Source organism: Hylobates moloch, unplaced genomic scaffold (assembly GCF_009828535.3).
Source record: "Hylobates moloch isolate HMO894 unplaced genomic scaffold, HMol_V3 SCAFFOLD_15, whole genome shotgun sequence".
Lineage (NCBI taxonomy): Eukaryota > Metazoa > Chordata > Mammalia > Primates > Hylobatidae > Hylobates > Hylobates moloch.
The window spans coordinates 54,715,961-54,738,969 of NW_026652290.1; the positions used below are offsets into that span (position 1 = coordinate 54,715,961).

The 23,009-nt window shown below is 43.2% G+C and overlaps 1 protein-coding gene across 4 annotated transcripts in view; it reads right to left on the minus strand.

Annotated features, from left to right (window-relative positions):
- The window catches only part of ANXA4 (annexin A4), an 85,907-nt gene that overhangs the window by 3,145 nt on the left and 59,753 nt on the right, over positions 1 to 23,009 (minus strand). For 3 of the 4 annotated variants that reach the window (XM_032179000.2, XM_032179001.2, XM_058428776.1), the window contains 9 exons: positions 18,139 to 18,233; positions 16,277 to 16,390; positions 14,799 to 14,889; positions 12,144 to 12,223; positions 10,128 to 10,184; positions 6,677 to 6,770; positions 4,193 to 4,288; positions 3,554 to 3,612; positions 2,162 to 2,284 (listed from right to left, as the gene is read on the minus strand). In XM_032179000.2, coding sequence (XP_032034891.1) covers positions 2,162 to 2,284; positions 3,554 to 3,612; positions 4,193 to 4,288; positions 6,677 to 6,770; positions 10,128 to 10,184; positions 12,144 to 12,223; positions 14,799 to 14,889; positions 16,277 to 16,390; positions 18,139 to 18,233 — 809 coding nt within the window. The remainder of the gene's footprint in view (positions 1 to 2,161; positions 2,285 to 3,553; positions 3,613 to 4,192; positions 4,289 to 6,676; positions 6,771 to 10,127; positions 10,185 to 12,143; positions 12,224 to 14,798; positions 14,890 to 16,276; positions 16,391 to 18,138; positions 18,234 to 23,009) is intronic. The other variant, XM_058428777.1, reaches the window with a different exon arrangement.

The window sequence follows — 23,009 nt, forward strand, 5'->3', positions numbered from 1 at the left end:
GCCACCACGCCCGGCTAATTTTTTGTATTTTTAGTAGAGACGGGGTTTCACCGTGGTCTCGATCTCCTGACCTCGTGATCCGCCCGCCTCGGCCTCCCAAAGTGCTGGGATTACAAGCGTGAGCCACTGTGCCCGGCATCACTGTCTATTTCTAAAACCCTTTCATCACCCCAAACAGAAACTCTGTACCTACTAACCAATAACTCTCATTCTTTCCTCTCCCTCCAAATTCCTGGTAACCTCTAATCTACTTTCTGTCCCTGTGAATCTATCTATTCTACATATTTCATAAAGCAGAATCATACAATATTTGTCCTTTTGTGTCTGATTTATTGCACGTAGCATATTTTCAAGGTTCATTCATGTATCAAAATGTCATTCCTTTTTTTCCATGACAGCCTACCATTGAACATCATTGCTTTTTATGTATGTATATACATTTGTTTATCCAGTCATCTGTTGATGGATAGTTAGGTTGTTTTCACCTCGTGCCTGTTGTTAATAATGTTTATGTTGATGTACAACTAGCTGTTTGGGTTCCTGTTTTCATTTAAGTATATAACTGAGAGTGGAATTGCTGGATCACATGGTCATTCTATGTTAACATTTTTTCTTTTCCTTTTTTGGGAAGGGTCTTTACTCAGGCTGGAGTCTTGAAGTGGTACAATCATGGCTCACTGCAACCTCGACCTCCCTAGCCTCAGGTGATCCTCCCACCTCAGCCTCCCGAGTAGCTGGGACTACAGGCGTGCACCACCACACCCAGCTAATTTTTGTATTTTTTGTAGAGACAGGGTCTCACTATGTTGCCTAGGCTGGTCTCGAACTCCTGGGCTCAAGTGATCCATCCGTCTTGGCCTCCCAAAGTGCTGGGATTACAGGCGTGAGCCATGATGCCTGGTCTATATTAAACTTTTTGAAGAAGTTTGGTGCTTAAAGTTTCGTAACAGACTGTTTTTCACAGTGGCTGCACCACGTTATGTTCCTACCAACAGTGCACAAGAGTTCTAGTCTCTCCATATCCTCCATAAATCATTTGTCATTTCCTGGGGTTTTTTATTTTGTTTTTTTCTTGTTTGTAGTATATTTTCCCATAACTTTACTTACTGTCATCCTTGAATCTTAAACTAGTTATATAGTTCAGCTCTGCAAAATCAAGTTACATTATAGCCTAGTCAGAAACAGAAACAAGTTCCTGCATGCCTTGTAGACATAGTAACAAAATCCACAGCTTGGTGGGGCATGGTGGCTCATGCCTATAATCCCAGCACTTTGGGAGGCCGAGACTTGAGGTCAGGAGTTCGAGACCAGCCTGGCCAACATGGTGAAATGCCATTTCTACAAACAATACAAAGCTCATGCCTGTAGTCCCAGCTACTCAGGAGGCTGAGGCAGGAGGAGGATCACTTGAACCCAGGAGGTGGAGGTTGCAGTGAGTGGAGATTGCGCCACTGCGCTCCAGCCTGGGCGACAGAGTGAGACTCCATCTAAAAAAAAAAAAAAAAATCTGCAGTTAAAATCACCTAAGTGTCACAGCTCTCCAAGCTTTGAGTAGGATTCAGAATATTTAATTCACAGATCAAAAGCTGATTTGAAGCTTGCAGTGCAGGCAACCTTAGCTCCTAGAGAAATCTGTCTCACTTTCATGTCCATGAGACTCTTCTGGCATCCTTAAGAAACAAAATCCCAGGAATGCTTGGCTTTGAGGGAGGTGAACCATTTCTCACCACTACCATGCCCTCGTAGGACTCCTAGAAGTCTGGTGCCTGGTAAAAAACAGTAATTCAGGATAACTAAAATGCTTTCCCATATTCCCAGCAGCCCTCAGCTGGCCCTTGCATAGGACTCTGGATTCAGTTGTTTATCTTCTATCATAATTAGGTAGACGAGGAAATTGTGTGCTTAAAAGTATTCATTAAAATGTAATCTTTGTCTGAGGTCAACATAAAATAATTACTGTATTTAGAAGGCAAATTTCCAGCTTGTATCCTGGCAAAGGTTTAAATATCTGTGTGAAAGAAGAGAGACTGGAAATATCGGGAGCATCATCTTTAAAGGAAATGATATATGCCAAGAAGAGGGGACAACAAGTGCTAAATGCCAAGGTCAGAGGGGTCCTTTCCTGGATCCTCTCCTCTGGACTTAGGCTGCTGTGACCTACCTTGATGAACGAGTACAGAGACTTTCCATAGAGTCTCTTGAAGTGTGCCCGGATATCCAACATGTCAATTTCTGCTCGAGAAACCATCACTCTGATGAGGGTGTTATCATCGGTGCCCAAGCCCTAAGGAAGAAAACGAAATCCAAACATATACAAAAACCTAGCTGTTTTTCAGTGTCTTCTTTAGTCTATCAAAGCAAGACTAGAGATGACTGTGCTGATGATGTCCTTTGCTCCACTACTTGGCAGGCCTGAGGAATATCCTCACTCCTTATCATGGTATTCAAGGCTCTCCACAACTCACTTTTCCAACGCTCTATGTTCTGACCACAGGATGCCGTTCCCTGCTTTTCTAGAGCCATAACCTGTGCTGTCCAGACATACCCTACCACCTGGCTCACCTATGATTCCTTCTCATGGAGTATTATCCTTCCCTCCCCAGCCTTATTACCCCTTCCCCTCACCATGTGAAATCCTCTGATGTAAAACTTTTACATTTGGAAGGTCCTGCTCAAATATACCAACTTCTTTATATATTCTTTGCAGATTCTCCACCTCAAAAAACAAATATTGAAAAAAAAAAACCCTTTCCTCTGTGTTTCTACAATGTTTGGATCCTCAACTACTGTCTTACATTCTATCTTGTTATAATTGGTGTTTTGCACATACTTGCCTAGGCTAGACATTCTTTGAGAGCAAGGTCTACATTTTTTTTGTTGTTGTTTTGTTTTGCTTTTTTTTTTTTTTTTTTTAGAGTCTCACTCTGTCACCTAGGCTAGAGTGCAGTGGTGCGATCTCAGCTCACTGCAGCCTCTGCCTCCTGGGTTCCAGTGATTCTCCTGCCTCAGCCTCCCAAGCAGATGGGATTATAGGCGTGAGCCACCATACCTGACTAATTTTTGTATTTTTGTAGAGACGGGGATTTCGCCATGATGGCCAGGCTGGTCTTGAACTCCTGACCTCAAGTAATCCGCCCGTCTCAGCCTCCCAAAGTGCTGGGATTAGAGGCGTGAGCCACCGCACCTGGCCAAAGAGTACATGTTGACCTTCCCTGCACCTCCTGTGATTCTCAGCATGGGTGCCTGCAGAGTACGATGGAGGGTTAGGAATATGGGCTCTGGAGCTAGAATGCCAGGTAAACACCTGGGGGTTAGTAATAGTACCAGCCTCATAGAGCTGTTGTGGGGATATAATTAATCTATTTAAAACAGTGATCTATACATCCTGAGTACTCAGTAAATATCACCTAGTATTATTATTAGCAGGCACTCACTGAAGTATTTGATGAATTGAACTGGATCTTTCAGAGCAAAGTTTGGATAGGTATAAGTAAGTTTAAAAAGGTGGACACAAGATAACATTCATTTAGATGCTAAAAACAAGGCCATTTACCTTCATCGATTTATAGAGCTTTTCAGCAAAATATGCAGATTTGTTCCTCATGCACTTTACTGTCAAAGAAAAAAAAGAAGAAAAGATTACAGATAAGACCCATGAAAAAAGAAAAGTGACAATTGTTTCCTCTGTTTCTACAAGGTATCAATATTTGCTTTGCCAGGGAAATTTTAGCCAAGCAATGTTTCATGAACATAGCCTATGCTCTATGTATTTTCACAGATAGAAATTACCTTCGATTTATCATCAAGTTCCTAGAGAAGTAATTGATAAAAGTCTATCAAGGAAAGGGTGGTATTTCATTTCAAAATGAGGATTACTATATCTGCCATATGAGACAGTTAACTAGTTCTAACCATTCACAGACTTGCAAGCTGCAGCTTGTGTATCTGCACATTATTACCTTTCACATAGGGCATACAAAAGCACAGAAGATAAAAAATACATAAACCACGTGGCACAACAGCAATCAGGTTGTATATAATATTTCTTGTTTAAAAATCTGGAATGTACTGTAAGTGATTCATGATAAACAATTTTTATCTCTGAAAATAATTCTGTATCCCCATATTGCAAACTGATAATGAGAAGGAAAATCTATAAACATTTGTTTCTCTACTCCCCCTACCAGCTTACCTATAGCCAGCAGAGCATCTTCAAAGCTACCAGATGTTTCAGATTTAATACTCTGTTCAATATCCTTCTGTGATATCCTTTTGTATTCATCAAACACTGCAAACAATAACAAAATAGTATTATTGGGAAGAAAAAACAGAGGAAACTAAAATTCATGGAGAGAATGAGCATTTTTAACTAGCCTACACTATTTATTCTTTGGCATATTTCAGGAGGAAACTAATTAGTAATGTGGGCAAGCAGCCAGGAGGGATGTGCAGAGTGGAACGGGCCCCAGATGAGGAAGAAATGCTGTGATGTTTGGAGGACATCAGTCAAGTCCTTTCCCTTATCTGGGACCCTCACACATAAAATGGAGATGGCCTCTGGGGACCTTTGCTTTCCTTTCTCATTGTTTCCTTAATAAGCAGAATGTGTCTTTTTGTGTTTTTGTCCTTGGCAATCACCTCCCTGTCATCTCCCTTTTGGCTCATCAAAACTAGAACAATTCAACCTCTTCAAAACTGAGTCACAGTTAATAACAGCTGGTTGCACCTTTAAAAATACTTAAACATAATTACATTTGCTGTTGGTTGTTTTTTGCCAAGTATTTTTGAATGTGGTGAATATGTTCCCCTCTCTTGCTGTCTCCTTCAGGAAACTCCTTAGAGCAGGTATGTATTTTATCTTCTCATTAGCACCTTCTTTGGGGTGCTGCCTCACTTCCATCAGTGTGATTTTAACAGGGCTGTCAATCAAGGGACACCACACCCAACAACATACACCACAACCTCTGTCAAACACGTGAGCAGTCCACCCAGTCAGGACCCAATAGACTCTCCCCTGGGACCTTTTTAATTGAGCAGCTCACAGGGATGGCCAAAAGCACTGCGTCATCTTTACCCTCAGAGAAACCTGTTAAACTTCCTGGGTGTCATGCTCAGAGATTCTAATTCAGCCAGTCTCAAGTAGGGGGTCAACATTTAGCATTTTTAATAGAAAACAAACTTCAGAAACTCTGCTTTAGAAATAAAATCCATTATTCCCCTCTACTGAGACCCCCAGAACTGCCTTGATTTCTGTTCTTCCTGAAGGTGTTCAGCTCTCTGTTCAAATCTGTGAGCTACCACTATTTTCCATTTTCCCTCTTGTGCCATTCTATATTATTTCATCTTTTCTTACTTAAATTGAAGTCAGTGTGTGTGGCTTGGAATCAGCGAACTTAATTGACACATTTTTTAAGCCTCAGTTTTCTCCACTGTAAAATGGGGAAAATAATTACTGTTCCATTGGGTGTTGCAAGAAACAATGCTTATAAAATGCTTAACACTGCACCTAGAAAATAGAACATTATTAACAAAACCATAGTTATTATGAAATCTCACCATCATTGTTGGTTGGTAAGACAATTATGAAGTTTTCCTAATCCAAACAGTGCTTAAAATATTTTCTCCCAGTGGCTTACAAACGGATATTTCATAATTGCCTAACTATTGACTCGTACCCAGAAGTGAAAATTCTTGCAAATGCATTTATGCACTAAATCGGCTTCTGAGGACCTGCAGTTCTTGGAAAATACCACCAGGGGGAGATTCCTGTTATTTGTAACCAGGCAAGGGAAGGAAATGAAGCAAGAAGCTGAGTCAGAAGTTTGTGTATCTGATGGTAGCCCAGGACTAATCACCTGTTTTTTTGTCACTGTGAAAAATCTGAAATAATTACAACTTCAGAATGTGTTGTACTTCTCAATTGCTTTATGTTTTCAATTTAGCAAACTCATTCTCAAATTTCCCACAAGCTTTGCAAATCAGTGTGTGTGATTAAAAAGATATGGTGGGTGAGTTTATAAAATTATAATGTACTTAAAGAAATAAAGAGCTCGTATAAAAGATGAAATATCTTATTAAACCCTTACTTGCAGTTTGGAAGAATATAAACCTGACAGCAAATATTCTAAAATTGTCTAGTATCTTTCCCCCAAATAAGTTAAAATCACATTACAAAGTTTATATTTATCAGAAACAAATTAGAAACATTTCAAATTTGAAATTATCCACTATTCATCTTATACAACATAACCCCTAAAGAAATCACTTGTATTAGCTTTACAGCTTGGATGTTACAGAGGAATAAATATCAACCAACATTGCTTTTTTATTGCTACCTGATCTACTACAGATTACTTTCATAGGTAACTAAATTAGAATGAAAATACTGGGGCTACTTTAGAAAAAGGACTGACTATGAAGGTCAGTTTCCTAGAAACAAGAATGCCAAACTTCTATGACTACATGCATTTTTGCTAATTATTCATAATTAATCTTTCAGAAATTAGCTTTCATATACATCATTGGACTAATACATTTCCAGGGTGAGAATCTAAGACACTTGGGTACAATCAGTACTTTGTACCAACTGAAGGAGAAAGTTATCAATTACTTATGGACAATATCGTTTTTGCTATCTTTCACACCTTTTCTTTGGGAAACGAAGTAAGTGCCTTACCATGCAATAGGTGATTTCGGTTCCGGGAACAGAGAACAGTTAGAAATTTCACCTCATCTGTCCCCCATTTCTTCTCTCCAGCCTCATACAGGTCCTGAAGCCAAACAAAGCACAAGTCTAAAATTCCAAAAAGGATGTGCCAGGACACAGGCAAATATTTCCAGAAGCTCAAAGAGCTGAGCTGGCTTAGTTTTATTTTGTTGGTGATAGGGGTGGAAATGGTGGTGGTGAGTGGAAATGACTCAGGATCCTTCCTCAGGCATAAGGCTGTTGGGACCCTGTCATACCTCCCTGGGAGTCAAGGCAAACACTAGCAGTTCCCTAGCTGGAGACTACATGGTTCTATCTTAAGAGCTAAAAGAAATGCCCTAGATTTGGGCTGTCCCCTACAGTTGCCACTAACCACATGTGACGTTTAAATTTTAATTAAAATTAAGTACAATTTAAAATTCAGCTCTTCAATCACATTAGCCTTATTTCAAGTACCCAGCGGCTACAGGTAGCCAGTAGTCACCCATACAGGACAGTGCAGATGTGGAATGTTCTCATCACTGCGGGGAGTTCTATTGCATAGCCCTGCTCTAGAATGATCTGTGATTTTCCTGAGGCTACAGGTCTCACAGTAGAACCAGGTACCCATTGCCAATTGCTTACATCCTAACCAGGTAGGAATACAAGAAACTGATTCTGCTCAATTTAACTACCTTATTGCTAAATCAGAATTACTGTTCATTTATAATAAGCAGCTGGCCTGTTACATTTCTCAAAAAGATCTTAACTCACACATATTGTCGCTTATTGGGCTTACCTCCATATACTCTCCCATTTTTTCACTTCTTTCTTTGATTCCCTCACTGCTTTAGAGTCAATTCACAATCATAAAAATTTAAAGCTGAAAGCGTTCATCTAATTCACCTAATTTAAAAGAGTTCATCTTATTCAGCGCTTCTGAAACTTGAATCTCAACAGGCTTGTGACAATTTATTTTATGTCAACCTGACTGGGCCATGGGTTACCCAGATTTTTGCTCAAACATTATTCTGGGTGTTTCTGTGAGGGTTTTTGGATGATCCAATATGGAGGAGGGGCCCTCATACAATCAGCTGAAAGCTTTTGTTTTCAAGAACAAGAAGGCTGACCTTCCCAAGAGTAAGAGGGAGTCTTCCTGCCTGACTGCCTTGAGCTAGGACATCAGTTTTTTTTTCCTGCCTTTGGACTTGAACTGGAATGTCAGCTCTTCATGGGTTTCCAGCCTGCTGGCCTTCAGATGGGAACTGCTCTTGGTTCTCAGGCCTTTGGACTCAGACTGGAACAAAACCATAGGCTGTCCTGCATCTCCAGCTTGCTGACTCCCTCTGAAGATCCTGGTACTTGCCCACCTCCATCCTCTCTCTCTTTCTCACACACACACACACACACACACACACACACACACACACACCCTCTGTGTCTGTCTCTCTATCTCTCTCTTTCTCTCTATTGGTTCTGTTCCTCTGAAGAATTCTGACTAATACATTGCTTTAATTAATAAAGCATAGTAGTGGGCTGGGCATGGTGGCTCATGCCTGTAATCATAGCACTTTGGAAGGCCAAGGCAGGTAGGTTGCTTGAGCCCAGGAGTTTGAGACCAGCCTGGGCAATATGGCAAAACCCCACCTCTACCAAAAAAAAATTTAAAAATTAGCCAGGCATGGTGGCACACGCCTGTAGTCCAGCTACTCAGGAGGCTGAGGTAGGAGGATCACTTGAGCCTGGGAGGCGAAGGTTACAGTGGGCCGAGATCATGCCACTGCACACCAGCCTGGGAGACAGGGCAAGACCCTATCTCAAAAAAAAAAAAAAAAAAAAAAGAATAAAATACAGGTTAGTGGAAGTGACACTGATTTCTGAGGCTAGATCATAAACAATCATGCAACTGCCACTGGTTCTGTTGGAATGCTTGCTTTTTGGGTGCTCCTTCTTGAAACCCAGCTGCTGTGCTCCAAGAAGCCCAAGCCACACACATACCTCTATCCCCTCTAATGAAAGCAACAGGTTCTTTTTTTTGCATAAAACAAAGTTGTTCATACCTCACAAACTGAATGGAACCAATCCCTCATTATGGTTATGTATTGGTTAAGAATACTGGGTCTATGGCCAAGCGCGGTGGCTCATGCCTGTAATCCCCACACTTTGGGAGGCCACGGCAGGTGGATCATTTGAGGTCAGGCATTCAAGACCAGCCTGGCCAACATGTTGAAACCCTATCTCTACTAAAAATACAAAAACTAGCCAGGTGGTGGCGGTGCATCCTGTAATCCCAGCTACTCGGGAGGCTGAGGTGGGAGAATTGCTTGAACTTGGGAGGGGGAGGTTGCGGTGAGCTGAGATCACGCCACCGCACTCCAGTCTGGATGACAGTGAGATCCTGTCTCAAAAAAAAAAAAAAAAAAATAGAGCATACTGGGTCTAGATGCCAATTGGTTCAAATCCTAGCTCTGCCCTTTATTATCTGAGCTTGAGCAAGGTACTTGACCTCTCTGAGCCTCAGTTTCCTTGTTTGTAAAATGGGGATAGCAATACTTACCTTATGAAGTTATTGCAAAGATTCAATGACATACTTAATATAGAATTTAGAACAATGGGTCGGGCACAATGGCTCATGCCTGTAATCTCAGCACTTTGGGAGGCCGAGGCAGGTGGATCACCTGAGGTCAGGAGTTCAAGACCAGCCTGACCAACATGGTGAAAACCCATCTCTACTAAAAATACAAAAAATTAGCCGGGTATGGTGGCAGGCACCTGTAATCCCAGCTATTTGGGAGGCTGAGGCAGGAGAATCACTTGAACCTAGGAGGCAGAGGTTGCAGTGAGCCAAGATTGTGCCATTGCACTCCAGCCTGGGCAACAAGAGTAAAACTCCATCTCAAAAAAAAGAAAAAAATTTACAACAGTGTTTGGTACCTGGTAATGACCCACTTTTTATTAGCTATTATTGTTAGTGTTATCTGGCCACAGCTGATCTGGTTCCAGGACAACCATCACTGGGCTGGGAAACAGAGAGGCAAATGCTTCTTGGGGTTTGCTATTAATTTTACCCAGCAGGGTATACACTGTGTCAAGCTATTTTATATGGGTCCCATCGAATGTCCTCTTTGATGAAGTAAAAATGCACAGTGAACAGTCTCTTTCACCTCTACAGGATTCAGAAGACAGTGGTTCTCTGGGATTGCCACACAATGGTCCTAATGTTGAGAAACTTGGAACCCAGGAGTGCTTATATAATGATGTCCAGCCCCAGGTACCTCTGTAAGAAACCTGTTATTAAAGGCTATCTGTGGGAATATTTTTAAAGAACATATCCAAACCTGGCTAATATACACTGTAATATAAGATGCTATCCACCCACTAAGGCCTGTCTTATTGGCGAAAGAGAAGAAAGCTGGAAGAAAGAAGCTGCAGTTCTACCAACCTGGGCATCCTGTCTCATGAGAGCATCGTCCAGATAATTTCCTTCATCCCTCCCACCCTGAGGATGAGAAAAACAAACAAAAAATAATTTGAGAGTATACATGAAGATCTGGGGACACCATTAAGATGTCTAGAGTAATGAGACAAAATACCATGAGAAGTGGGGCTTCAGACCCAGGAAGGGAGGATAGATATCCTCTAAATGTGCTCGCATTATTACCATGGCTCTGATGTGTGCCTAGAGGGCTGAGCTTCAGTGTGGCCCCTAACGTTGCATGAGTGCCTCTGCCAATAGCAGGAGAAGCTTCCCAGGGACAGCTCCCTTCACTATCTCCTGGCCTCCCGCACCACCCCACTCTCCTGTGTCTTCCCAGCTGACTCATGCCTTCCCAACTGGTAAATCTACATTGATCAACCTCTGCCAAAAGGGGGTCGGGGTGTGCTTGTAGTTCCAGCTACTCGAGGTTGAGGTGGGAGGATGTCTTGAGGCCAGGAGTTCAAGGCAGTGAGCTAAGATGGCACCTGTGAAGAGCTGGCCTGGGAAACATAGCAAGACCTTGAATCTTAAAAAAAAAAAAAGGTGGGGAGGTTGGGAACAGAGGAGAGTCAAGAGAATATGGGACCTATGGTGGGACTTGAGGATCCCATAAAAATGTCCCCCTACCCCTCACCAACACCAGCTCACAAGAAGGCAGGGTGGAAGCCTCTGAAGAATGCTAACAAATGATAAAATGGGCTACTTGCCTCTAGTTTTTAGGCTATTTTTATTGTTATACTGTCTCGATGTTCTATGGTCTAGGCATGGCTCATCAGAGTGGTAAATATGGGAGGAAAAGAGAAAGTGGGAAAGCAATATGAGACACAGGCAGGCGTTACTAAGTAAATATTGGTGACGAGCAACGTGGAAATTGGAGATGATTTCCAGGGTTCTGCTTCTTTAGGTGTAGGAGGAACAACAGCAATATTAACAGAAACAGGCAAGTCCGGAAGAAGAGCTGGTTTGAAGGGAAAATGAGTTCCGGTTCAGTTCATTAAGGGGATAGTAGAATATCCATAACGAAACATCTAAAAAGCAATGTGAAATGAGAGTCTCACGCTCAGGAAGGAGGCCGGGGATAAAGATGCAATTGGGAAGTGATGTGAAATGTCTGAAGTCTCCAGCTTCCCTTTTCAGGCAACCCTGCCCTACCTAGCTCGGTCCTGCTTTATTTTCCAGCTGGAATTTTCCAGGTAGCTTCCTACCTGGTCGTCCAGCCTCCAGTTCCTCGTCACTGTTCATCCTACACGTCACTATTACATTACTCTTCTGAAAGTGCAGCTCCAGTCACATCACTCCCATCATCGTTGTCATCATCACGTCATCTACTGCTCCCAAGTAAGTGTAAACTTCTCCCAACATAGAATTCCAGTTTATCCTCCCACCCTGTTTCTAGAATCACCAGCCCAACTGTTCAGCCAGTTGTTCCCTGAACCCCATGTTCTCTGTCTTGTTCTTGCTGTTCTTCCTGTCTGGAATACACCCACCCACGTCTCTGCCTCCTGAAATTCTAGTAATCCTCCAAGTCCTCTCTGAACCAGCATCTCTCTCATGAAGCTTTTTCTTTGTTTCTACAACCAAATTTTCTCCTTGAATCTTCTTTTTCCTATGCGCCTCTCCTTTGGCATGTAATCTTTTCATGCCTTCTAGCAAGTACCTGGTGTATTCCCTTATGACAATATATACTCTTAAGGCCCAGGAACTGCCTCTGAATCATCTTCATAACTCTCAATGCACTGAGTGACACGGGGACCTGGCAGGTATTAGGTACTTGTAAATATCAAATTAAAGTAGAAGAAATGGGCAGGCAGGATTAGCCAGAGTCTCTGAAGGAGAAATAAGATAAAGGAACAGAGGGGTCTGAGAACACTACCTGGGGAATACCCACATGTCAGGGGCTGAAAGGATGAGAAAGGCTGGCAAAGGGGATAGAGTGGACATTTCGATAAAACCCGCCCCCCATCAGAAGCAGTCACTCACAGCTGACAGAGACACCAGCACTCGCTGGAACATGAACGATGTGTCAGAGCGAATGTCATCTTCAAGGCTCCGTCCATATTCTAGCAAGAGAGTGAAATTAGCTACTTCAGAATAAAGAGTCTTGCCCAATGCCCTGTCACACTCCAGAGCAATCTGTCCCCTCAAGACCAGCCTGCTTACGGAAGCAGCTTATCATGAGGGTTTTTCACCCCACACACAGTTTTTCAAAAACTAAACTCTGGTAAAATGGTCAAGATCAGCTTATCCTGTCACAGGATATTCCTGTTTTTGTTTTGTTTCTTTTGAGATGGAGTCACACTCTGTTGCCCAGGCTGGAGTCTGGAGTGCAGTGGCACCATCTCAGCTCACTGCAACCTCCGCCTCCTGGGTTCGTGCAATTCTCCTGCCTCAGCCTCCCGAGTAGCTGGGATTACAGGTGCGCCCCACCATGCCTGGCTAATTTTTGTATTTTTAGTAGAGACAGGTTCTGTCATTTTGGCCAGGCTGGTCTCGAACTCCTGACCTCAGGTGATCCGCCTGCCTTGGCCTCCCAAAATTCTGGGATTATAGGCATGAGCCATCGAACCCGGCCAAGATATTCCTGTTTCTTAAAATGTGGGGTTGAAAAAGCTGGGTCTGAAATCCTCCCTCTGTGCTTCCTGCCACCCAGGGGTCCGATCTGAACGTGGTTCTCAGTGATGCAGAGGGAATCACAGCTGTGGAGTAGCCCCTGCTGCTTCACTGATGGAAGGCAACCAGATAGGAGCTTCTGAACCCAGCTTTGGGGCGGGGCTGAGGTCGGAGTGCTGTCAAATGCAAATCCTAGCATATGCCTTTCTGCCACGTCTCTCACTTGGGAGGTTCTGACAGGTTATCCACGAGAAGCTCCATGGCCGAGCGCAGTGGCTCATGCCTGTAATCCTAACACTTTGGGAGGCTGAGGAGGGCAGACTGCTTGAGTCCAGGAGTTTGAAACCAGCCTGGGCAACATGGTGAAACCCCATCTCTACAAAAAATACAAAAATTAGCTGGGTATGTTGGCACATGTTTGTAGTCCCAGCTACAGGGGAGGCTGAGGTGGGAGGATCACCTCAGCCTGGGGAGGTCAAGGCTGCAGTGAGCCATGATCATGCCACTGCACTCCAGCCTGGGCCACAGAGCGAGATCCTGTGTCAAAAAAAATAGGCAGGGGGAGCTTCAGCAAGAAATTAAAAATCACTTCTTCATTATTAATTTTTAAAAAGCAAAAACAAAAAGAGAAGCTCCAGCCCTTCACAGCCCTCAGGGAAGAAAACCCTCACTGGGCAGATGTGGGGATTGGGTTGCTAAATCCAGACTCCTAAGGTTTAGAATCTCCTGCTCTGAACACTTCCCACAAAGCTCTTATTGTGGTTGTTTTCTTTCTATAAAGGTAACACATGTTGACCACAGAAGACTTAGGAAAAAATAAATAAGTAAAAAGAAGGGACAAGGCGAGGAACTCCACTGCAATCTAATCACCCAGAAATAATAATCATTGATAACATTTCTGTAAATATCCTTCCTCATTTTCCCCCACATACACACATTATTTTCATTTATTTAAAAAATGCTGTGTTATTAACTGTGTTAATTTTTTTAAAATGGGATCATAGCATACTATTTTATGGCTTGTCTTTTTCACTTATATATACCACACCATTTAATAAATATGTTAATAATATTCTTGGCCAGGGGTAGTGGCTCACATCTGTAATCCCAGCACTTTGGGAGGCTGAGGTGGGCAGATTGCTTTGGCCCAGGAGTTTGAGACCTGCCTGGGCAGCATGGCGAAACCCCATCTCTGCAAAAATACAAAAATTAGCTGGGTATGGTGGCGCACACCTGGGCTGCAGTGGGTGGATTGCTGAAGCCCAGGAGGTTGAGGTTGCAGTGAGCTATGACGGGGCCGTTGCATTCCAGCCTGAGCAACAGAGTGAGACTCTGTCTCAAAAAAAAAAAAAAGGTTAAATAAAAGAAAAAAATACTCTTTAATATAAGTTTTAATGACTATATAATAGTTCATTGTGTAAGTGTATAATATTTTGTTTAGACACTCTGCAACTGTTGGGCATTTTTAGCTAATGTAGACAATACTGAATAAACACTGTGAGATCTAAACCTTTGTGCATTTTTAGTTATATTCTTAGGGCAAAAAGTCAGGCATTTTTTAAAGGCATTTCATATGTATCACTCTCTGGAGGTCTCTAAGGGGGAGTGAATGGCTGTCATTCTGATTTGGCTGGAGGATATATAGTCCAGTCTGAAGGGAAGAATTTGGGCCAGACGGCCCCTCCAGACCATTCCTTGGAATGCTAAGATCTGCTGGTGCCACCACTTTTGAACAAGTACCTTAGATTCTTTGTCTGATAATAAGGAACAACTTTCCAACTTTTAGGGTAATAAAATACTGCCTGGGTAGGAAAAATAGTGTGTCATCTTCACCTGAGAAATCTTAAAAGCCAGCAGACCTCCATTTGCCTAAACAGGGATCTCCCTCGAAGCAGAGCTTGGCACCGAGGATCCCTCATGCTCGGCGTTCTATGAAAAGTCTAATCAGCAAACAACCACCCGCTGCTACCCTCATTCTCTAATCGCAGCGAAACCTCAGCCAGGGCCACTGCGGATGTCACGTACGCTGCTGGTAGGTTTGGCTTATGCGCCGGATCTCCTCAGGGGTCCGGGAGGCCAGGATCTCAATTAGGCAGCCCTCATCAGTGCCGGCTCCCTAAACAAGAAACCAGAGGACAGGGCTATATGAGCCAGTTTACAAAGCTGAGGCCCAGACACAGAAAGAATACAGCCATGAATCTGCAGAGAATAAAGACAATCCACTGGATTCTAGCAACAGGATTTGTTCACTTTTATTGTCCCACCTGAAACCCAAAGTGTTTGCCATAATAATTATGAGTAATAACAAACATTTCTAGGCTGTTTACTGTGTGTTGCTTACTGTGCCCGGATAGGTACAGTTTCTGCCCTCTGGGGACTTAATTTTTCCTTGACCTCTTCTGCTCTCTTCCTCTGAAGGGCAGAATTTTCTTGCAAAGGCTTTGTCACCTCTTTGCTTTCCCAGAGCCTGGCCCAGAACCTTCCACAAGTCTGAGTATTTATTGACATGGTTGAGGAGGATAATTGTACTCCTCGACTTATGATGAGGGTACAATACACTGAAAATTTTTAAGTAGAACCATCCTAAGTTGGGGACCATTTGTATTTGCATTACATACTTGGTCATTAAAATTTGGCAGACCCAGGCTAGGGCACAGTGGGTAGGTCATCTGGGGAAGCCAAGAACTCTTTTGCCAGTTCTAAGCCTATAGTAGACCTGGAGGTCCCCAAAGTGTCAGTCATAAAGTTACATAACTCAAAAGTAGTTAACATGACCACAGTCCCTAGAGCTGTACTAAAAGTGACAATTATAATCACTCCCCTTTGAGCCACAGGAAGGAGCAAATGATTCCCTAACTTTTTGGAAAATAATTTTTAATTGGTATAATGTAAAGTAATGATGTTTTCAAGTTGTCATAAATGAAGGAAAATCTCCTATACTTTACACCTGCCACTCTCAGAAGGCCTTGGTCATAGTTTCTTTCTTTTTTACAAAAATTTAACTTTTACTTTAAGTTCAGGGGTACATGTGCAGGTTTGTTATATAGATAAACTTGTGTCATGGGGGTTTGTTGTACAGATTATTTCATTACCCAGGTATTAAGCCTAGTACCCATTAGTTATTTTTCCTGATCCTCTCCCTCCTCCCACCCTCCATCCTCCAACAGGCCCCAGTGTGTGTTGTTCCCCTCTATGTGTCCATGTGTTTTCATCATTTAGCTCCCACTTGTAAGTGAAAACGTATGGTATTTGATTTTCTGTTCCTGCCTTAGTTTGCTAAGGACAATGACCTCCAGCTCCATCCATGTTCCTCCAGAGGATATGATCTTGTTCCTTTTTATAGCTATTCCATGGTGTACATGTACCACATTTTCTTTATCCAGTCTACCATTGATGGGCGTTTAGGTTGCTTCCATGTCTTTGTTATTGGGTGGCAGTTTCTTAAGAAAGCACATCAGCGTTTGCACCAACAGCACCAAGAGCATGAGAAGAAGAGCACAGACCTTCATGGCCCTTCGCAGCTCTTGCACGTCATACAGCACTGTGGGCGTCATCATCCCCACAATCACCTGCTCGAAGTTGCCACTCAGTTCTGACTTCAGGTCATCTATCAAGTCCTGCAATGCAAGAAGGTAGCTCTGCTTAACTGCTATAGCAAATTAGACCAGCTACTCTCCAGGTGTGGTCCGGGGATGTCTGGGGTCTCCAAGACCCTTTCAAGGGGCCTGCAAGTCAAACCTATCCTCAGAATAACACTCAGATGTTATTTGCCTTTTCACTGTCATTCTTCCACAAGCATACAGCGGGGTTTTCCTAAGGCTATTTGACATTGTCTGTGCATCAACAACTGTCTGTTCAAATACTACCCCCATTTTCAAGTACGTATCTGTACAAGACCAGATTTTCTTCATATACCCCAACCAAAACCACATATCATAACAAATTGAAGTAGAAACAGATATGAGAAGCCATCTGTCTTTCATTAAGCCAGACATTAAAGAGACCTGCAAAATGTAAAACAATGCCAATCTTCTCACTAAATGTTTTTTTGTTTTGGGATATATAGCTATTTTTCATTAAAATGTTATTTACAGTAACATACAATGTGCTTATTATTTTTACTAAGTTAACAAATATCTATTTTTAAATGCCCTCAGTTTTAGTTTCTAATAGGGCAAATATCAAGATATAACCCACAAAACCAAAAGTCCTAAAAAATTTAAGAGGTAAAGGAGCCTTGAGGTGAATATGTTTATAGACACCGAGGTAAATGTATTTGCCTACTTAACAATATGTCTTCAATATACTTCCAAGTCAATATTCACTGATAACCTTTTTAGCAGCTGTGATTTCTATAGATAAGTGCAATATAATTTCTTTTTTTTTTTTTTAGATGGCATCTTGCTCTGTTGCCTAGGCTGGAGTGCAGTGGCACGATCTCGACTCACTGCAGACTCCGCCTCCCAGATTCAAGCGATTCTCCTGCCTGTCTCCCAAGTAGCTGGGATTACAGATGCCCGCCACCATGCCCAGCTAATTTTTTTGTATTTTTAGTAGAGACGGGGTTTCACCATGTTGGTCAGGCTGGTCTCGGACTCCTGACCTCAGGTGATCCACTCGCCTCGGCCTCCCAAAGTGCTAGGATTACAGGTGTGAGCCACCACACCCAGCCTAATTTCTTTAACTAGTCACCTGTTTCTATTTTTCTACTGTTATATACATAAGGCATTTAGTTGTATCTTTGTGATCATTCATGATTATTTCTTAAGGCTCAATTCCTAAGATATAGTTCCCAAATATAATTATTTGGAAAATGGACCAAATTCTAAAGATGTCTATTCACATTTCCTCCTGGAATGGGTCAGAGAGTTCAAGAACCTGTTTAAGATCAATTGACTAAGGAGGAGACGAATCACTATTCTTTTTTTTTTTTTTTTTTTTTTTTTTGAGATGGAGTCTTGCTCTGTTGCCCAGGCTGGAGTGCAGTGTCATGATCTTGGCTCACTGCAACCTCCACCTACTCATTCAAGCAATTCTTCTGCCTCAGCTTACAAAGTAGCTAGGATTACAGATGCCTGGCACCACGCCCGGCTAATTTTTGTATTTTTAAGTAGAGATGGGGTTTCACCATGTTGGCCAGGTTGGTCTCAAACTCCTGACCTCAAGTGATCCGCCCGCCTCGGCCTCCCAAAGTGCTGGGATTACAGGTGTGAACCACCACACCTGGCCTCGAGAACGTCTTTAAACAAGACAAAGGATCGATCTTTTAAAACACAGGGTCACTTCAGGAACCTAGATCAGGAAGAGGCCTTGCTTCCTGTTGCTGCCAAGTCAGCCAGACAGAGCAGGAGAGACTGTGGCCTACCCTGCCGATGGAGCTCTTGTAGGCCGTCCTGATCTCCTGACGCTGGGCAGTGTTGCGGTAGGCAAGGACGCTAATAATGGCGTCTTCATCGGTGCCTGGGGGGCAGAAGGGAGACAGCAGGTGAGTGTGATTTGAGAGAGGAATGAGAAAGCGGGTTCCTCGGTGGACATTGGAGTTACCAAAACACATGCAGAGGGCTTTCTAAGAAAAGAGGCCCAGGCCGGGCACAGTGGCTCACGCCTGTAATCCCAGCACTTTGGGAGGCCGAGGCGGGCGGATTACGAGGTCAGGAGATCGAGACCATCCTGGCTAACATGGTGAAACCCCGTCTCTACTAAAAATACAAAAAATTAGCCGGGCGTGGTGGCAGGCGCCTGTCTGTAATCCCATCTACTCGGGAGACTGAGGCAGGAGAATGGCGTGAACCCAGGAGGCGGAGCCTGCAGTGAGCCAAGATCGCGCCACTGCACTCCAGCGTGGGTGACAGAGCCAGACTCCGTCTCAAAAAAAAGAAAAGAAAAGAAAAGAGGCCCTTATTCGAGGATTTGTCTACTTTTTGGGAAACAAATGCTAGGTTCGGGACTTAGCCTCTCCTTTAATTAGCTGTTTACTACTGAACAAAATGGTTAACTTTCTAAACATTAGTTTCCTTATCTGCAAATGTGAATGATGACAGTGATTTCCCTCGATAGGCTGCTGCAAGTGTTAAACAATATAATTAAATGCCTAGCACTTACTAAACATTTAATAAATGTTGGCTGGAGTAATTCTTCTTTCTCTCCTCTAGTTTTTTCTTTTTTTTTTTTTTTGAGAGAAAGTCTCACTCTGTCACCCAGGCTGGAGTGCAATGGCACAAATTCAGTTCACTGCAACTTCCGCCTCCTGGGTTCAAGCGATTCTCCTACCTCAGCCTCCTGAGTAGCTGGGATTACAGGGCTGCGCCACCATCCCCAGCAAATTTTTGTATTTTTAGTAGAGACAGGGTTTCACTATGTTGACCAGGCTAGTCTTGAACTCCTGACCTCAAATTATCTGCCCGCCTCGGCCTCCCAAAGTGCTGGGGTTACAGGCATGAGACACCATGCCCAGCCATCTCCTCTAGAATTCTTTTCCTGTCTTTTGAATCTCCTATCTCTCCCTTCCATATTCTTGCCTTTTCTTTGTTTTTATCTCTTTATCATCTTCTCTGAGTTTTGAAACAATTCAAACTTGTCTTTTAATTCACCAATTTGGCATTTTGCAGAGTTTAAATTGGCTGTTACTGCATTCACTGTGTTTTAAAATCTGGAACTATGTTTTTCACTTCTAAGCTATCTTTCCTCAACACAAATGGTTCCCTTTCAGAACTGCTGACAAATTACCATGATATAACATCTTACCAAAACTTTAAGCAAAAATTACACATTAAAAATGTTCTAAGTTTTGCTTGCCTGTTTCTTGCAGCAGCTTTAACAAGGAGACTTTATTCTGATTTTTCAAATTGGTCCCTTGTCTTTATAACAGCTGGATGTTCATAAATGTTTGGTGAATCTTCTGTTTCTTCATTGTTTGTGCTGTATGGGGGGTTGGGATGGGTTTCAGAAGTGATTCTATCGAAAATATTTCAGGGAGAAATGAAAAAAACAGCCTCACTTTAGTTATCCTTGGCAAGGTTAGAGATGCAAAAAGATGTGAGGTGTGGAAAGGAAGCTATAGAACTTTAAGTTTACATACCTTGGGGACCTACTTTCTGTTCCTTTTTTTTTTTTTTGAGATGGAGCTTTGCTCAGTCACCCAGGCTGGAGTGCAGTCCGCCTCACTCCCTCCGCCTCCCAGGTTCAAGCAATTCTCCTGCCTTAGCCTCCCTAGTAGCTGGGATTACAGGTGCCCGCCACCACGCCTGGCTAATTTTTTTTTGTATTTTTTACTAGAGATGGGGTTTCGCCATGTTGGCCAGGCTGGTCTTGAACTCCTGACCTCAGGTGATCCACCTGCCTCAGCCTCCCAAAGTGCTGAGATTACAGGCATAAGCCATCATGCCCAGCCGTGTTCCTATTTTTAAAAAGGAGAGGACAATCCATATAACAATCCATTTCCCCCTTGGCACTCTCAGCTAGGAGGGGGTGTGGACGGGGCAGAGAGGGTTCATTACCTTTTGTTCACTCCCTGTTTCTGTGAAAGGGATCACTCTTCCCCCCAGTCAAGCGAAGCTGAAGTTCTCAAAATAGATTCATTTTTTTTTTGTTTGAGACGGAATCTTGCTCTGTGGCCAGGCTGGAGTGCAGTGGCGCCATCTCGGCTCACTGCAACCTCTGCCTCTCAGGTTCAAGTGATTCTCCTGCCTCAGCCTCTCCAGTAGCTGGGACTACAGGTGTGCGTCACCACGCCCAGCTAATTTTTGTGTTTTTAGTAGAGACGGGGTTTCACCTTGTTGGCCAGGCTGGTCTTGATCTTTTGACCTCGTGATCTGCCCACCTAGGCCTCCCAAAGTGCTGGGATTACAGGCATGAGCCACTGCACCCAGCCCAATAGCTTTGATTTTTTTACCCTCTCCTTTCCTCTACATTCAAGTCCACTGTCGTGCAAAATGTTGCTTTACAGCCTCTTTTGCATTCTTTCCCTTTTTTTAAATTTCCTACCACAACCATTCCAATTCAAGATTTCAGGGTTTCTTCTTAGACAAGTGCAGATGTCTGCTAACTAGTATTCTTAACTCCTGATTGGTCTTCCCAGAGTCTTGCCAGATTCGTTTCCGTAAAAAGAAAAACTCTCACAATGTCCCTCCCCTGCTCAGAAATACACAATGGCTCCCCATCATCTGCTGGATTTACTTTAGGCACTGCAGCCTGACATTTGAGACTCTCTACAATATCCCATTCACTATTGTAAATGGTCACATAAAAGGATACTAGGCAGCCAAATTCATGGACTCAGCTCTTGAAATATTGTGCTTTACCCAACTGTGCTGCACTCCATGCTCCTGACCTCCTTCATTAACAGTCTATTGGTTTATATATCTCCTTAACCCCCTCCATTTAGCATCATGATTCTGGCATATGTTGTTTCCCGGCCAGTGCCTGTGGGTCATCCCCCCATGTCTGTGATTCTTATGAGTGGCTTTCTCAGTAGCACCCCTAGAACCTCCTTCTGGTACCTGCTTTCTCAGAAAGCTCCCAACCAGCCTACTCCTGCTTTGCAAGTACCTCCTGCTGATACAGGAGATAGAAAGAAATTGTTTAGGCAGATAGTGAGGGCAGGCCGGGTGTGGTGGCTCATGCCTGTAATCCCAGCACTTTGGGAGGCCGAGGTGGGTGGATCACTTGAGGTCAGGAGTTCAAGACCAACCTGGCCAACATGGTAAAACCTTGTCTCTATTAAAAATATAAAAGTTAGCCGGGTATGGTGGTGGGGGCTGTAATTCCAGCTACTCAGGAGGCTGAAGCATGAGAATCACTTGAACCCGGGAGGTGGAGGTTGCAGTGAGCCAAGATCATGCCAGTCACAGCCTGGGTGACAGAGCGAGGCCCCATCTCAAAAAAGAAAAAAAAACAAACAGATAGTGAGGGCAAAAGAGTCCTTGGCAGAACTTCCCTTGTAACAAAAAGCAGCCCCCAAAATAATTTTTTTTTCTAACAAAGAGCAGTCTGAAAGATCAAGCTACAAACATAGATAAGGAAACTGAAAGCTTGCACAAGTGAATGCTGGCCGCTGTGCCAACAGAAAAGGGCTACCTGGGGGCCAGGCATGTCCACCATGGAAACTCCATCTTCCCTTTTTTGTTAGCATGTGTACAGGAAGAAGGAAATGACCAGTACAGCACAGCTCAGGCTGAAAACCCACTGCATAATAAAAGACTGGGGTAGGGGCTGCCAGAGATTCGTGCCCTATGCAGATAGCACACCTGTTTCTAACTGGTTTTTGGTGTCCTATGTAGATCAGACATCAGCCCCCCACCCCCAGCCCCTGCCACAGCTCATCTATAAACCCCTCTGCATTTCACTGTGAATTGGTAACCCATTTTTCTGGAATCCCTCTCTGTAGCAGAGAGCTAGTCTCTTCCTTTTCGCTATTAAACTTCCACTTTTAACCTCACTCTTTGTGTGTCCACGTCCTTGATATCTGTGGCCATGAGACAACAAACCTTGGGTGTCAGCCCAAACGAGGCCACTTCACTGCTGCAAGACACTTTTCTGTGTATTTACCATGACTCCCCTAGACCTCAGCACATGCCATTCCATTCACCTGAAACACCTTGTCTCTTAACTCTGTTTATGGAAACTCAATCATCTCCCAAGGTCCATTTTAACTTCTACATCCTCCAAGAAGCTTTGCCCAGTGCCCCCAAATGAAACGTGATCTCTTCTCTTTGAACCCCAGTGGGATCTTATTTGTGCCCCTCCTGTCACTGTTATATTATGAATTAATCATAGTTATTTTTGTGCATGCCTTAGCTGTGCTAGCATTCATAGACTATTTGAACACAAGAACTAGGGATTATAATCCTTGTCTCCTCCAATAGTCTGCCTTGCATTGGCCCACACATAAAGGGGGTTGGTTGTGCCAAATGTCTCCTCACCCTTTATGTTGATAATTCTGAATGTGACATGGGCTACATTTTGAATTACGGTGTCCTTGTAATATACCAAAGAATTAGGACAAACTGAAAAAAAAGGTGGGTCCTATACTTTTCTCTTTTTATGAAAAAGGGAAAAGAAGAAGATACATAGATTCAGGGCAATGTTCTCTTCAGAGATGGGCAGCAACATAGAACAGTGGCTTAAACTCCAGCTCTGGAATCAGACTTGAGGCAGCTGATCATGCAAAGATGAAAGGAAAGTGTTATAGGAATTACCTAGAATCCTGAATATATCACTTAGTAGTTCTGAGACCGT